At 54.9% G+C, this 17,223-nt stretch overlaps 1 protein-coding gene across 1 annotated transcript in view; it reads left to right on the top strand.

Moving 5' to 3' along the window:
* SHC1 (SHC adaptor protein 1) overlaps nt 1–17,223 on the top strand; it is a 34,795-nt gene that overhangs the window by 14,387 nt on the left and 3,185 nt on the right. The window contains 8 exon segments of the mRNA XM_077321871.1: nt 1,646–1,709; nt 4,698–4,817; nt 7,002–7,055; nt 8,656–8,707; nt 10,302–10,428; nt 11,338–11,509; nt 13,166–13,226; nt 16,234–16,410. Of these exon segments, the coding sequence (XP_077177986.1) occupies nt 1,646–1,709; nt 4,698–4,817; nt 7,002–7,055; nt 8,656–8,707; nt 10,302–10,428; nt 11,338–11,509; nt 13,166–13,226; nt 16,234–16,410 (827 nt within the window).

Raw genomic sequence — 17,223 nt, 5'->3', positions numbered from 1 at the left:
CTGCAAGAGTCACCGCCCTGAGTTGGCCCCAGGAGGCCATCCCAAGACGGAGGCTGCCGCAGGAGCACAGGGGGCAGAGTCCTCTGGAGAGCCACAATTCTTTCATCGAGGCACTCTGAAAGCCAGTGTTACAGGGGCAGGAACCCAAAGGCATCCGATTTAGCTCTGATTCAGAGAAAGATATCCCGAGCTGTCAGGAGCTAGCAAAATGCCCTGTTGCCTGCATGGGCATCTTGGGGATACGGGGGCACCCCTTTCCCTCAGCAAAGGAGACTGATTCTGCCTCCCCACCCCCTCTCCATGGCCTTCTGGGCACCAAGGAAAGGACGGAGCCGCCAAGTCAGACGAGAGGACCTCTAGCCGGGCATCCTCACACCCAAGGCAAGATGTTTCTGGGGGCCTCGTAAGCAGGGCATGATGAGGAAGAGGAGGATTTATTAAATTTATAGACCGTCCCTCTCTGCGGACAGGGTCAGGGCAGTTTACAACATGTTGAAACTCAGCTGAATAGTCAATCAAAACAATGAAACGGAAAATGCCCCCTGCTCTTTTCCCCCCGCTTCTCCTCTGGGTATTCAGCAGTGGGATATTCGCGAGAGGGAAGGAGGGGGGCCATTTTTCATTTACTTGTTCTGGCCCCAACCGTAAGCCCGGTGGAAGAGTACCCCGTGGAACTTAGGTAGAAGAAGAGTTGGTTTTTATATACCCCACTTTTCTCTACCCAGAGGAGTCCCAAAGCAGCCTCCCCTTCCTCTCCCCACAGCAGACACCCTTGAGGAAGGTGGGGCTGAGAGCTCAGACAGAACTGCTATGGGAGAACAGCTCTAACGGGACTCAGGTGGCCCAAGGTCGCCCAGCCGGCTGCATGTGGAGGAGAAAGGAAATCAAACCCGGCTCTACATATTAGAGGCTGCCTCTCTTAATCACTACACCTGGCTGGCTAGTTCCCTCAGGGCCCAAACTCAGCTGTCAACAGACTCCACCAGGTTGGAGCCACGTTCGAGAAGGCCCTGACTCTGGTCAAGGCCAGACGCACTTCTTTCAGGCCAGGGGACCACCACCATGTTGGCATTCAAGGATCGTAAGTGTTCTTCTGGGGGTCATATTGGGAAAGATGGTCCCTCAGATATGCAGGGTCCAAACCAGGTTAGAACCAAGACCGTAAACCAGAGGTAGTCAAACTGCGGCCCTCCAGATGTCCATGGACTACAATTCCCAGGAGCCCCTGCCAGCATTTGCTGGCAGGGGGCTCCTGGGAATTGTAGTCCATGGACATCTGGAGGGCCGCAGTTTGACTACCCCTTGCCGTAAACAATCTGGAATTCCACTGGCAACCAAATCATGAAGGCAACAACCCTCCCCCTGCCAGCAGCCTTTGCCCTTGGCATCCAAAGGTAAACTGCTTCTGAACATGGAGGTTCTTTTGAAACATTGTGGCGAGTAACTCTTCCCCCGTGAACTTGTCCCCCTTTTTTTTAAAAAAAAGGTCAGGCACTGTTCTTCTGGCAGAGTGAACCCTGATTTGGTTCTCTTGCCGCATGTCCCCGGGGCAGATCGGGGTGGGCCCAAATGTCCGGAAATGCCCGGCTCTGTGTTCAGGATGCTCACCAGCACGCACAAAGCTCTCCTTCTGTTCTCTGTACAGGGAGGCCATCGGCTTGGTCTGTGAAGCAGTGCCCGGTGCCAAGGGAGCCGTCCGCCGGAGAAAGGTGAGATTCTTGGTGGGGAAAGCAGTTCTGGTAGCAGGGTCGGACGGGGGCCTGGACCGCTCAACGGAGAAGCAGCCGTGCGCCCCACACAAAACCCACTCCGCACCCTGAGCGACGCCCCACCACCACCTGGGCTTCCAGCACCTCAGCAGGTCTCTGCCAGTAAACGTTCCATTTTCTCTGTGCGCACATGAGGACTAGAACCTTGAAGCTGGAGGTGCAGGGAGACAGTGCAGGGATGGAGGGTGGGCAGCAGGAAGCCGACTCTGCCCTCCTCTCCTCCAGGGGCCAGCCCAGAACCAACGTGGTGCTGCTTCCAAGGACGACAAGGACCGGCCCTGAGAGTTCCTCGCAGGCTTTGGCCGGGCCTCTTGCTTCCCCGCAAGAGGGGAGGACCCCGGCCCAGCCGCCCTTTCCTCCCGAGGCCACCCCTCGCTGGGAAGTGGAAACCGGGCGACTGCAATAAACATCTCTGAGCAGGCAGCGCTGATCAATAACTAACCATAACGGCCCATCTAATGGACAGAGAGGATGGTGGGGGGGGGGTGTCAATCCGCTCATCTCCCCTCTCGTCCTCGCTCTTTCCCCTCTTCCCGCTGCACATCCTCTCCAGGTTTCTTTCTCACCTTCCCTCCCTCTTTCCCCCTCCCCGTCCGATTTAGACATTTTGCAGGGTGTCTCGTTGCTGTTGTTGTTTTTATTAACCCGGCCCGCTCCCGGATAACCATGCCGACGTGTGGATTTTGGGGGGAGACTCGAGGCCTGCAAGGAGGATGCTCTCCGTGACAAACCCTTCCTGTCCTGGCTTGGGAGACGCTTCGGAAGAGCAGCCCAATAGTTTCTTCCGAGCCAAGAGAAATGTGTGGGATTCTTCCCCCAGCCAGAGCAGCTGGATGGCCACTGCGTGAGAAGGGCTGCTGGACTAGAGGGACCCATGGGCTAATCTGGGGGGAGGGGAGGATCTTATGATTTTAGGTCAAGCCCATGTTTTGTACTCAGACTGGCAGCAGCCTTCCGGAGTCTTATTTTGAGGTCTTCCATTGTCACTTGATCTTTTTCCTTAACTGGAGATGCTGGGGATGTAGCCTGGGACCTCCTGCGTGCCCAGCAGACGCGCTGCCCCAGCTTTTCTCAACTGTTTTTACTTTTGAGAAACCTGGAAACTTTGTTCAGGCTTCGAGAACTCCCAGTAGTTGAGTCATAGAATCCTAGAGTTGGAAGGGGCCTCCTGGGTCATCTAGTCCAACCCCCTGCACTATGCAGGACACTCACAACCTTATCGCTCACCCACTGTGCCCGGCCACCCCCTTGTGGCATGACCAATTGTGCAGAACATGGTTGGGAAGCGGAACTGTGCCCACCCAGGGACCCTCCCCTTTCCACCCCCTCCAGGCTCATCCTTGGCCATTTGGGGAGGGGAGGAGCAGGTTGACATGACCATCCCCCGATAAATGTTTAACCAATTTTAAAAATATATTAAAAGTTAACGAACTTCCCGCCCATTTGGGAAACCCTTTCAGGGCCATCAGGAAACTCCAAGGTTTCAGGAAACCCTGGTTGAAGAAGCCTGCTCTACCGACTGAGTGAGAATCCCTTCAATCTCCCCATTGTGCACTCTCTGTTTGACATTTGGGAAAGATTTTTCTTCAGGGATAGACGAGAAACCGTATAAAGGGTCCCCTGCCCTAGCTAGCTTGATCTTGTCAGATCTTGGAAGCTTAGCAGGGTCAGTCCTGCCTAGTAGTTGGATGGGAGACCTCCAAGGTAGTTGAGATTTGGCTAGACAGAGGCAGACGAGGGCAAACCATCCCTGAACGTCTCTTGCCCTGAAAGTGCTACGGACTTCTGTAAGTCAGCTGTGAATTGATGACGAGTAGGAGACCGAGATGTATGAGGAAACGTTGGGGGAGCTTGGTCTGTTTAGCCTGGAGAGGAGACGGCTGAGAGGGGATCTGATAGCCATCTTCCAGTATTTAAAAGGCTGCCATGTAGAGGATGGAGCAGAGTTGTTCTCTCTTGCCCCGGAGGGACAGACCAGAACCAATGGGATGAAATTAATTCAAAAGAAATTCCGTCTAAACCTCCGGAAGAAGTTCCTGACAGTCAGAGCAGTTCCTCAGTGGAACAGGCTTCCTCGGGAGGTGGTGGGTTCTCCACCTTTGGAGATTTTTAAACAAAGGCTGGAGAGCCATCTGATGGAGAGGCTGATTCGGTGAAGGTTCAGGAGGGTGGCAGGTTACACTGGATGAGCGAGAGGGTTGTGAGTGTCCTGCACGGTGCAGGGGGTTGGACTAGATGGCCCAGGAGCTCCCTTCCAGCTCAATGATTCTAGGTAGGTAGGTAGATAATTTATTTGGGAATTTATATTCCCTGTCTTCAAAAAGGTTGGTAAATAGATATTTTATTCATTTTGGAATTTATATTCTGCCCTAACTTCGAAAACTCTGGGTGAGTGAGTAGGTGGATGGATGGATGTTTTGTTTATTTTGGAATTTATATTCTGCCTTATCTTTGAAGACTCTGGGCGGGTGAAGGGAGGGAGGTGCAGACGGGCGTATGGACAGACAGATGGAGGGGCAGACGGACAGATGGAGGGACAGACAGATAGACTTCTTACTCAGGCAAAGACAGGTCATTTCCAGCCCCAGCTCCTCCAGGTCTTCTGGGCAGATGGTCTAGCTGGACTGAAGACATGGGTCCCTCTGTGTGCCAAGCAGGTGTTCTGCCCCCTGATCCTCTTCCCTTCCCCAGTTTCCTAAGGCAATGTCTTGAAACCCTCCTCTCTGAGCCACAGGGGATTACAGCCAGGAGGGTCAGATGGGGATGGATTATTATCAGCACAGGGTAATCCCAAAGACTTCTTAAAAAAAAAAAAATCTGGCCATATCCTAAGAAGAGAGGCCCGTCCTTTAGATCAGGGGTGGCCAAAGTGACTCTGGCTCCTCCCCCTCTGCTTAACCACCTTCCTGCCTCCCTCTCTTCCGGCAGCCCTGCGGCCGCTCACTCAACTCCATCCTCGGCAAGAGCAACCTGAAGTTCGCCGCCATGCCCATCACCCTCACCATCTCCACCAGCAGCCTCAACCTCATGGCGTCCGACTGCAAGCAGGTGAGTCTTCAAGGCCGGGGAGCGGGGCCAGGTCCAAGCGGGACACTCTGTGGGGCCAAAGATGTGTATTTGTGCAGCTTTGATCGAGGCATAGGATCTTCAGGAGAGCCCTGCTGGGTCAGACCAGGGAGGGTCCCTCCAGTCCAGCCTCCTGCCTCACCCAGGGGCCAGCCAGTCCCTCTGCAGGGCCAGCAACAGGGCAGGGAGGCCAAGGCCTTCCCCTCATAAGGACACAGGAGAGCCCTGCTGGGTCAGACCAGGGAGGGTCCCTCCAGTCCAGCCTCCTGCCTCACACAGGGGCCAGCGAGACCCTCTGCAGGGCCAGCAACAGGGCAGGGAGGCCGAGGCCTTCCCCTCATAAGGACACAGGAGAGCCCTGCTGGGTCAGGCCAGGGAGGGTCCCTCCAGTCCATCCTCCTGCCTCACACGGGTGCCAGCCAGTCCCTCTGCAGGGCCAGCAGCAGGGCAGGGAGGCTGAGGCCTTCCCCTCATAAGGACATCCCCTGTGTTTTTGTTGTTATGTGCGAAGTCGTGTCCGACCCATTGCAACCCCATGGACAATGATCCTCCAGGCCTTCCTGCCCTTTACCATTCCCCGGAGTCCATTTAAGTTTGCACCGACTGCTTCAGTGACTCCATCCAGCCACCTCATTCTCTGTCGTCCCCTTCTTCTTTTGCCCTCAATCGCTCCCAGCATTAGGCTCTTCTCCAGGGAGTCCTTCCTTCTCATGAGGTGGCCAAAGTATTTGAGTTTCATCTTCAGGATCTGGCCTTCTAAAGAGCAGTCCGGGCTGATCTCCTCTAGGACTGGCCGGTTTGTTCGCCTTGCAGTCCAAGGGACTCGCAAGAGTCTTCTCCAGCACCAGAGTTCAAAAGCCTCAATTCTTTGACGCTCGGCCTTCCTTATGGTCCAACTTTCGCAGCCATACATTGCAACTGGGAATACCATAGCCTTGACTCAACACACTTTTGTTGGCAAGGTGATGTCTCTGCTTTTTAGGATGCTGTCCAGATTTGCCATAGCTTTCCTCCCCAGGAGCAAGCGTCTTTTAATTTCTTTGCTGCAGTCCCCATCTGCAGTGAGCTTGGAGCCCAGGAAAATAAAATCTGTCACTGTCTCCATTTCTTCCCCATCTATTTGCCAGGAATTGAGAGGGCCGGATGCCATGATCTTTGATCTTTGTTTTCTTGATGGACATCCCCTGTAGTTGAGTCCTAATAAAAGCTAAGATCGATCTCTCAGACCTCCCCACGTGCTCCTGCACCTGCATCCAACAGCTGATTGACCTTTGGGCAAAGTACATTATGCCTTGCCAATCCCAGACTGGGATTTTGCGGGCAAATATTACAGATCATTTATTCTGTTGTTTTTATGTAAATTAGATTTCAGTGTGAACTATATACATTTATGGAATTTTAAATCTGTTGTTCTCCGCCCTCAGTATCACACAACAGGGCAGTATAGATATTTAATAAATAATATTAAGAATTAAGAAGAACACAGAAAGAGTCCTGCTGGATCAGGCCCATGGCCCCTCCAGTCCAACACACTGTTTCACACAGTGACCAAAACTCAGGAGCCAACATGAGGCCCACCAGAAAGGCCAGAATTCCAGGAGCCCTCCCACTGAGGCCCCCAATGCAGCAAGAACAAAAGAGAAGTCATGTTGGACCAGGCCAGTGGCCCATCCAGTCCAACACTTTGTGCCACACAGTGGCCAAACCCCAGGGGTCACCTGGAGGTCCACCAGAGGGGCCAGAACTCCAAAGACCCCTCCCACTGTGGCCCTCACAGGCACCAAGAAGACAAAGCACCCCTGCCCCAGACTCACCGCTCAGAGGTCAAGTTACCTGGAAATTCCAGCTGCTGGGAGTGATTCTCCTTCCAGCTTTGTTAACCCACGTGCCAGTGAGCACCCCGAGCAGTGGGGTACAGCTGGCAAGGTGCCCTTTCAGCACAGGTGGCCGTGCCAAGGGCAGCAGTCCTTGGTTTCTCCAAGGTCTTTCTCATCTGGAGACGGGGTAGGATCACTAAAGGGTAGTATTTCGCTCTGATGCTTACTGTCCTGGCAATTTTCAGCATGGCGGTGTGTGTGTGGGGGGGGGCAGGGACAGGTAATCTCATCTCATGTTCTTCCCTGGCACCCTCAGGTCTAACTCTTCTCCCTTCTTTTCCGCCGCTAGATCATTGCCAATCATCACATGCAGTCGATTTCTTTTGCATCCGGAGGAGATCCGGTGAGTGTACGTTCGTGGGAGGGGGGTCAGGCCCAAGTATGCCTGTCTCTAGAGCGGGGCTCCTGCGTGTTCATCTCGGCCTTTTGGCTACGATCGAGTGTCCCATCTGTAGGTAGTTTTTTACTGACCGAAGGAGTCGCAAAGCGGCTTGCAAATATTGTTTCCTTCTTTCCACAACAGATGCCCTTTCAGGTAGGTGGTTCTGGGAGAGCTCTGCGAAAACTGCAAGAACAGCTCTAAGAGAACTGCAGCAGGCCCAGGGTCACCGGGATGACTGCTATTACGTCCACTGTTTGAGGACTGCATATTAAATGGATTTGGGGGGAATTCGAAATGTTTTGCTTAGCCAGCTTGGTGTTGTGGTTAGTGGCAGCTTCTAATCCAGAGAGCTGGGTTTGATCCCTACTCCATGGGCAGTGAGCTGGGTGACCTTGGGACAGTCACAGTTCTTTTAGAGCTGTTCTTGTAGAGCAGTTCTCTCAGAGCTCTCTAAGCCCCACCTGTCTTACGGAGTGCCTGTTGTGGGAAGAAGAAGGGAAAGGTGCTCACAAGTTGCTTTGGAACTCCTTCGGTTCAAAAAGACAGCTTTTCTTTAGAAAGCCAGCTTGGCATCATTAAGAACGGTGGCCTCTGATCTGGAGAACTGGGTTCTATTTTCCCCTTTTGCTCCACATACAGTCAGGTACTTGTTCTTGGGCCAGTCTCAGTTCTCTCAGAGCTCTCTCAGCCCCACCTACCTCACAGGGTGTCTGTTTTCGGGAGGGCAGGCAAAGGCGATTGCAAGCCGCTTTGAGACTTCTTCAAGTAGTAGAAAGCGGGGTACAAAAATACAGTTTTTCTCTTCTGTGGTGAGATTTGCAGTACCTCTGCCCTGGGTCTTAAAAATAAAGCATTTGCTACTTCAATCTGCTTTAAAAGCATGCAGTGAAGACTGGAGATCTTTGGGACCTGGGTTGGGGGTTGAATAAGATTTCCATCCACGGTTGGCCTGTTTCTCCATCCCACAATTGGCCTCAGAACTGGGACAAACTCTACAAGCCAAGTGAAAAGGGGCATATCTGCAGGTAGCGTTACCAAGCCACAGGTGGGCCCTGGAGATCTCCCAGAATTGCAGCCCATCTCCAGACGATAGAGAGCAGCTCCCCCAGAGGAAAGGGCTGCGTTGGGGGTGGGCTGTCTGGCATTCTACCCTGCTGACACCCCTCCTCTCCCTTCCCCAAACCCCTCCCTCCCCGTGTTCCACCACTCCCAAATCCCCCAATCTAGATCGGGCAGCCTTCTCTGCACAAGCCCGTTGCCCAGTTTTGTTAATCCCATTCTCTGCCATCTCTAAATTGTGCCCTGTCGGTGAATCACCCCCTGGGCTTTCCTCCCTATCCAGTCTCCCATGCCAGGCGGACTCAGTTAACCTTCTCGCTGCCCAGGTGCCATCTTAGGGCAGAGGAAACCCTCCTTAAGGCTGGATCCCACTCCCCCCTCCCCTTCTCCTGGCATACCAGAGCAAGGAAGAAGCCCTTGTGTGGGGAGGAAGTGGGGTAATTACAGATTTGCAGCACCCAAGGCTTACGTTGCCACTCCCTGTCTCCCTCCGTCTTCGCAGGACACAGCTGAGTACGTCGCCTACGTTGCCAAAGACCCCGTCAATCACAGAGGTAAGATCTCCTCCCCCCTGCCTCGCATTGCTGTGACCATGCCGGGCCTTGGGTGGGCCAACCCTTCGTAGGCATGTCATCTGGCCAGACAGTGGAGAAGGGGAGGTGGGTGAAGCGTTTTGGCAGGGTTTGAACAGGCAGAGAGGGCCGAGCACCAAGCTGCTTAAAGAACAAAACAGTTTTTTATTCACAAAGAGAAACAATTATGTAGCGAATGAGAGAAACCGGGACCCAACTATTGTCTGCAGTTGTCTTTTTGTTCAGCTGCTGTCCTGGAGGCAAGCAGGGAGGAAGTGGGCTCAGAAATCAGGACGTCAATTGGGACATGGAAGGAGATAATTTGAAAATCATCAGCAAGTTCCTATCTATGTTAAATAGACATTTCCTCCGATGCCCCCAACGAGAGAAACCGGGACCCAACTATTGTCGGCAGCTGTCTTTCTGTTCAGCTGCTGTCCTGGAGGCAAGCAGGGAGGAAGTGGGCTCAGAAATCAGGACGTCAATTGGGACACGGAAGGAGATAATTTGAAAATCATCAGCAAGTTCCTATCTATGTTAAATAGACATTTCCTCCGATGCCCCCAACGAGAGAAACCGGGACCCAACTATTGTCGGCAGCTGTCTTTCTGTTCAGCTGCTGTCCTGGAGGCAAGCAGGGAGGAAGTGGGCTCAGAAATCAGGACGTCATTTGGGACACGGAAGGAGATAATTTGAAAATCGTCAGCAAGTTCCTATCTATGTTAAATAGACATTTTCTCCAATGCCCTCTGCAGGGCACCCCTTATATTCTGTCCAGTCATGCACACTGCAGCTCTTGCATAGGGCTCCCCCCCCCCACCTACAGGGGAAGGCTCCCCCCGCCTACGCCCGCTGATTGTCCCCTGCACACATCTTCTTTCCACATGCAGTGGTGAGCTCCTCTTCACCGTCTGTCTTCAGGCAGTGGCTGGACGATCGCTTGTCAGTGATGCTTGAGGTTGATCGTACATACCAGGGGTAGTCAAACTGCGGCCCTCCAGATGTCCATGGACTGCAATTCCCAGGAGCCCCCTGCCAGCGAATGCTGGCAGGGGGCTCCTGGGAATTGTAGTCCATGGACATCTGGAGGGCCGCAGTTTGACTACCCCTGGTACATACTGTATTTTAGGATGTCTTAAATTCTGGTTCTAACAAAGGTAGCACATCATTGTATGCTGGTCTATGATTGTAATAAAGGTCTGTCGGTCTGAGCAGGGGGCTGGACTAGTCAGCCATTGTGACCCCCACACATTCAGGAAACCTTCCCAGGACTGTTAGGAAACCCCGGGGTTTCACAAACCCCGGTTGAGGAGCTCTAACCACTACCCACGCCAGCCCTCTGTTGTTGGGGCTTAGGACTCTGCACAGAGGATTGCACTCTAGCGGTCCCGCCCAGTTACCTGGGCCCTGCTTTTCAAACCGAGAGCCGGAAGGGATTCCCAAGAGTCATGTAGTCGGACCCTCCGGCACAATGAAGGAAATGCACAGCTTCCCTCTCTTCCCCCAGTGCCCCACAATGCTAAGAGCGTGCTTCTTGCCCACCCTGGCCTGAGCCCCTGTCCCTCTCTCCCTGCAGCGTGCCACATCCTGGAGTGCCCCGAGGGGCTGGCTCAGGACGTCATCAGCACCATTGGGCAGGCGTTCGAATTGCGCTTCAAGCAGTACCTCAAGAACCCTCCCAAGCTCGTCACGCCTCACGACAGGTAAGACCCAGAGACCGAAGCCATTGGAATAGGACATTTGCTCAAACCCCAGAATCACGTGACTCATACCAATCCCAGAACTTCTTCCCATCCCTTTGCCAGTTTTCTCTGTCCTTCTGTGCGCTGGTCTGACCCAGCAGGGTTCTGCTGTGTTCTTTTGAGGGGAAGGCTAATTAGTTATAATGTTTCACTATTTGCATTAGCAGCAAGGAAAATTTGAGCTAAATTTACGCCACTAGAGAGCTAGAAACCTGAATCCGTATTGTCTTTTATTATCTACGGACTAGTGCATGTATTGTTTAACTGTTTTTATATCAACTGATATGATTGCATTGTAATGGCCTATGGCTGGAAACAATGAAGTCTTGTACATACATACATGAGGGGAAGGCCTCCCTGCCCTGTGGTTGGCCCTGCAGAGGGACTGGCTGGCCCCTCTCTTAGCTGAACCTGCATCACAGGGTTGTTGTGAGGATAAAACAGAGGAGAGGTGAATGACATAAGCCCCTTTGGGTTCCCATTCAGGATAAAGGAAGAAATGAATTAACTGGCGGTTTTCAAGCAGCGGCTAGGCAGACACTTACCTTGGATGCTTCAGGGGTGGCCAAAATGTGGCTCTCAGAAATCCATGGTTTGCAGTCCCATGAGCCCCAATTCCCAGGGGCTCATGGGAATTGTAGTCCATAGACATCTGGAGAGCCACAGTTTGACCGCCCCTGCATGAGGCTGATTCTGTATTGAGTGGGGGGTTGGACTACCTGCCCTTTTTGGGCCCTTCCGGCTCTAGAATTTCATGACTAAAATAAATCCACTGGGCTTCTGTATATTGCTCCAAATGCCCTGGGTGGAGGGAGCTGTGCACGAAGCCCCCGCTCCATTGCTCTCTTTTTCCCCTCCCCACCCCCCTAGGATGGCCGGTTTCGATGGCTCCGCATGGGACGAAGAAGAGGAGCCACCCCCCGACCACCAGTACTACAACGACTTCCCCGGGAAGGAGCCGCCCCTGGGGGGCATGATCGACATGCGCTTGTGGGACGGAGCCGCAGCAGCCCCGACGGCCAACCATCTGGGGGCCACCCTGGTAAGCGGAAGGAAGCGCAGGCCCCGCAAGGTTAAACTGGCCCCAACCAGGGCCGGGGCTTTTCCAGCCCCGGCCCCGGCCCTACTCGGACTTTCAGCAGCCCTCCGGGGTCTCAGGTGAAGGACTTCCTCATTTCCTATGACCTGATCCTTAACCGGAGATGCCGGGGATTGAACCTGGGACCTTCTGCACGTCGAGCAGAAGGGGAGCATGCTTTGGCTCAGCAGGAGTCCCTCTGCTTGGCCTGCAGAAGGTCCCAGATTAAATCTCCAGTGATAAAGACTGGGCAGTATGGAAAAGACCTCTACCCAAGTCCTTGGAGAGCTGCTGACAGTCTGAGTAGGCCATACCAACCTTGATGGACCAAGAGTGGGGGGAGGCTGTGGCTCAGTGGCAGAGCCTCTGCTTGGCATGCAGGAGGTCCCTGATTCAATCCCAGGCATCTCCAGTAGGGAGAGTCCGTGGCTCAGTGGCAGAGCCTCTGCTTGGCATGCAGGAGGTCCCTGGTTCAATCCCAGGCATCTCCAGTAGGGAGAGTCCGTGGCTCAGTGGCAGAGCCTCTGCTTGGCATGCAGGAGGTCCCTGGTTCAATCCCAGGCATCTCCAGTAGGGAGAGTCCGTGGCTCAGTGGCAGAGCCTCTGCTTGGCATGCAGGAGGTCCCTGGTTCAATCCCAGGCATCTCCAGTAGGGAGAGTCCGTGGCTCAGTGGCAGAGCCTCTGCTTGGCATGCAGAAGATCCCCGGTTCAATCCCAGGCATCTCCGGTTGGAAAGGATTAGATGTTGTGAAAGGTCTCGAGTTCTGAAAAATATGTGTCCTTTCACCAAGTCCCACTTTTGAGAGGGTCTGTCAGAAGCAGACATTTGTACAGGGCTGGATTTCCCCAGACTGCTGGGGTGACGTTGTGGCTAGACTGTCAGGGAGACCTGAGCTTGAATCCCCTTTTCACCTCCGGAGCTCCCTGTGTGGCTTTGGCATGTCGCAAGCTCTCGACCTGGCCCATCTCACAGGATTGTCTTTGGGGAAGGGCAGAATGATGCGGTTGTACGGGGCCGTGGCTCAGTGGTAGAGCATCTGCTCAGCCTGCAGAAGGTCCCGGGTTCAACCCCCATCATCTCCAGTTAAAAGGAGGGAGAGGAGGCTGAGAGAGCCCTGAGATTACTGAAGAATAAGAGTTGGTTCTTATATGCCACTTTTCTCTACCCGAAGGAGTCTCAAAGTGGCTTCCAATCACCTTCCCTTTCCTCTCCCCACAACAGACACCCTGTGAGGTGGGTGAGGCTGAGAGAGCCCTGAAATTACTGCTCAATCAGAACAGCTCTATCAGGACTGTGACTAGCCCAAGGGGGAGGAGCGGGGAATCAAACCCGGCTTGCCAAATTAGAAGTCCGCACTCCTAACCACTACACCAAGCTGGCTATTTTTAATCTTATAGCCCTCACTTCCCTGTAGGCCCAGGGCGGGTAGCATCAACATTCAGCAATGCTTGGGAGCAAATTATACAACGAAATGAAATAAATTTAGATTGAAGTTTTCCAATTAAGTTTAAACGCCATCTCCTTGTTATAGTTAAATGTCTCTGAGCGGGAAACTTGTAGGGTGTTTGGGAGATTTCTTTACAATTGTTCTTCTCTGACTCTCTTTCTCTTCCTGCAGCCGGTGGGCCAGATGGCTGGAGGGGACTATGAACCCAGGAAGCCTCTCCCCGGGGCTCAAGGTACACCTTTCGGTTTCTTCTTTACTCTGGGAAGTGTTGGTTGCAGAGTCGTGTGACACAGCTCATTCCCCACTGATGGAGCAGGGGACTCTCCGGATTGGTGTCGCAGACGGCCCCTTGGGGGAGAAGGAAAAGAAGAGTTGGTTTTTATACCCCACTTTTCACTGCCCAAAGGAGTCTCAAAGCGGCTGACAATCGCCTTCTCCCCACAACAGGCACCCTGTGAGGTAGGTGAGGCTGAGAGAGCTCTGACGGGCCTGCTCTGTGAGAACAGCGCCATCAGGACTGGGACTAGCCCAAGGTCACCCGGCTGGCTGCACGTGGAGGAGAAGGGGGGAATCAAACCCGGCTCGCCAGATCAGAAGCCGCTGCTCTTCACCACTCTGCCAGGCTGGCTCTCTGGGAAGACGGGCCAGGATCTCGGGCAGGGGTAGTAAAACTGCGGCCCTCCAGATGTCCATGGACTACAATTCCCAAGAGCCCCCTGCCAGCATTCGCTGGCAGGAGGCTCTTGGGAATTATAGTCCATGGACATCTGGAGGGCCGCAGTTTGACTACCCCTTATCTAGGGAGTCATCGAGCTCCCCAGTGACCTCAGTCCCCAGCCTGTCCTCCAAGGTCAGGGCAGAAAATGGGCCGCATCCAGCACATGCCCACAGAACAGAAAGGGGGAAATGCCAGGGGATAGAGGGTGGATTTTGGAATCCATGTGTTGCTGGACAGGCTTAGTCAGGGGGGGATCGGAGCATTCCCCTATGGCTGGAACGGTCCACAGCAATTCAGTTCTCTTCAGATCTGGGAAGCAAAGCAGGGGCAATCCTGGATAGAGTTTGAATGGGAGACCTCCAAGGAAGTCCCAGGATGCTATGCATTGGCAGGCAGGGGAAAACCATCTCTGTTCATTTCTTGCCTTGGACACTCGGTGAGATTGCTATAAGTCGGCTGGGCTAGAGAGACCCTTGATCTGACCCAGCAGGGCTCTCCTGTGTCCTTATGAGGGGAAGGCCTCGGCCTCCCTGCCCTGTTGCTGGCCCTGCAGAGGGACTGGCTGGCCCCTGGGTGAGGCAGGAGGCTGGACTGGAGGGACCCTCCCTGGTCTGGCCCAGCAGGGCTCTCCTGTGTCCTTATGAGGGGAAGGCCTCGGCCTCCCTGCCCTGTGACTGGCCCTGCAGAGGGACTGGCTGGCCCCTGGGTGAGGCAGGAGGCTGGACTGGAGGGAACCTCCCTGGTCTGGCCCAGCAGGGCTCTCCTGTGTCCTTATGAGGGGAAGGCCTCGGCCTCCCTGCCCTGTGGCTGGCCCTGCAGAGGGACTGGCTGGCCCCTGGGTGAGGCAGGAGGCTGGACTGGAGGGACCCTCCCTGGTCTGACCCAGCAGGGCTCTCCTGTGTCCTTATGAGGGGAAGGCCTCGGCCTCCCTGCCCTGTGGCTGGCCCTGCAGAGGGACTGGCTGGCCCCTGGGTGAGGCAGGAGGCTGGACTGGAGGGAACCTCCCTGGTCTGGCCCAGCAGGGCTCTCCTGTGTCCTTATGAGGGGAAGGCCTCGGCCTCCCTGCCCTGTGGCTGGCCCTGCAGAGGGACTGGCTGGCCCCTGGGTGAGGCAGGAGGCTGGACTGGAGGGACCCTCCCTGGTCTGACCCAGCAGGGCTCTCCTGTGTCCTTATGAGGGGAAGGCCTCGGCCTCCCTGCCCTGTGGCTGGCCCTGCAGAGGGACTGGCTGGCCCCTGGGTGAGGCAGGAGGCTGGACTGGAGGGAACCTCCCTGGTCTGGCCCAGCAGGGCTCTCCTGTGTCCTTATGAGGGGAAGGCCTCGGCCTCCCTGCCCTGTGGTTGGCCCTGCAGAGGGACTGGCTGGCCCCTGGGTGAGGCTGGACTGGAGGGACCCTCCCTGGTCTGACCCAGCAGGGCTCTCCTGTGTCCTTATGAGGGGAAGGCCTCGGCCTCCCTGCCCTGTGGCTGGCCCTGCAGAGGGACTGGCTGGCCCCTGGGTGAGGTAGGAGGCTGGACTGGAGGGACCCTCCCTGGTCTGACCCAGCAGGGCTCTCCTGTGTCCTTATGAGGGGAAGGCCTCGGCCTACCTGCCCTGTGGCTGGCCCTGCAGAGGGACTGGCTGGCCCCTGGGTGAGGCAGGAGGCTGGACTGGAGGGACCCTCCCTGGTCTGACCCAGCAGGGCTCTCCTGTGTCCTTATGAGGGGAAGGCCTCGGCCTCCCTGCCCTGTGGCTGGCCCTGCAGAGGGACTGGCTGGCCCCTGGGTGAGGCAGGAGGCTGGACTGGAGGGACCCTTCCTGGTCTGACCCAGCAGGGCTCTCCTGTGTCCTTATGAGGGGAAGGCCTCGACCTCCCTGCCCTGTTGCTGGCCCTGCAGAGGGACTGGCTGGCCCCTGGGTGAGGCAGGAGGCTGGACTGGAGGGACCCTCCCTGGTCTGACCCAGCAGGGCTCTCCTGTGTCCTTATGAGGGGAAGGCCTCGACCTCCCTGCCCTGTTGCTGGCCCTGCAGAGGGACTGGCTGGCCCCTGGGTGAGGCAGGAGGCTGGATTGGAGGGACCCTCCCTGGTCTGACCCAGCAGGGCTCTCCTGTGTCCTTATGAGGGGAAGGCCTCAGCCTCCCTGCCCTGTTGCTGGCCCTGCAGAGGAACTGGCTGACCCCTGTGGGAGACGGGATGCTGGACTGGATGGTTATTCTGATGTTCTTCTATTCGCTTAAGGAATAACTGGGGGAGCTCTGTACTTTTTCCAGGTCTGCAACGTCCTTTTTGAAACACAGTGCCCAGCATCTTGCTCCCTGCAGGAACCTGCCCGATGCCTCCCAAAGCCAACAGTTAAAACATGCAGCCCCCTGTTGTTTGTTTCCTGGCATTTAGCACTCAGGGATAGGCTGCCTCTGAACATGGTGGCTCTGATTTGCTGCTCCTGCTTCTCTTTCTCTTCTGGCATTCTGCTCTTTTGCTCCTGCTTCTCTTCTGGCATTCCTAAATAAAATCACCTCCCATCCTCTTCTCCCACTTACAGGCAGAGACAGATACCCAGCCGCTGCCAGCCCGTCTGGACGGCCGGACCTGTTTGACGACCCCTCGTACGTCAACGTGCAGAATCTGGAGAAGTCCCGGCAAGCCGGTCCGACCACCACCACCACCACCACCACTACCACCACCAACGGCAGCGTGCAGAGAGATCTCTTTGACATGAGTGAGTGTGCGAACGAATGACTTTATTAGATCCAGCGTAATTCCGACCATTCTTAGATAAAAATACAAATTATGTAAAAATACCTACAGCATACTTTGGATTAAGGTAGCTCCTATCTGACACTCACTGGACCCCAAAAGTGCTTACCTTGACCAGGGCCTGCTTTGGAAACATTAGGGGCCTCAATTTGTTTTCTTGGTTTTATCTGGCCTTCTGGCCCGCAGAACTGATTAAGGTCCATGGTGTCTAGAGTATAGAATATCATTTTATGCACAGCAGCTAACTCTGTATATCAGTGGTCCCCAACCCCTGGACTGGAGACCGGTACCGGTCCGTAGATCAGTTGGTCTCGGACCACGGCTCCTCCTCGTCCTCCTCGGGGGCTGCCCTGCCACTCTGCCGCCAGCTCACCTTTGGTGCTCTCCAGCGGGCGCCATGGCTGGGGCTCCCCCTTGGTGTGGCACTGCACAGCTGCTGCTGGCAGCGCCCCCCAGTGGGCAACAGGAAGTCAGGGGCGCTGGTGGGAAAGCAAGTGGAGCAGGGGCTCAGGCGGCGGTGACGTCCCACAGCGAAAGACTACCCCCCGCCCCCCCGGGCCTCAGTAAAATTGTCAAGCGTTGACCAGTCTCTGGTGATAAAAAGGCTGGGGACCACGGCTGTATATGACAGTTTTTGTAATTTATGTATGCTGTTTTTACTCATGCCTCCTGATCATTGATAAAGGCAGCAACGTCGAAACACATCTGGTCAGCAAAGGCATTGTATGCGCTGATTTCACTGAGGCTATGCAATAAGCCTTGGGTTTTTCATTTT

This window comes from Paroedura picta, chromosome 1 (genome assembly GCF_049243985.1).
Source record: "Paroedura picta isolate Pp20150507F chromosome 1, Ppicta_v3.0, whole genome shotgun sequence".
NCBI classification, from domain to species: domain Eukaryota; kingdom Metazoa; phylum Chordata; class Lepidosauria; order Squamata; family Gekkonidae; genus Paroedura; species Paroedura picta.
This window is presented reverse-complemented; position numbering and strand designations above follow the sequence as displayed.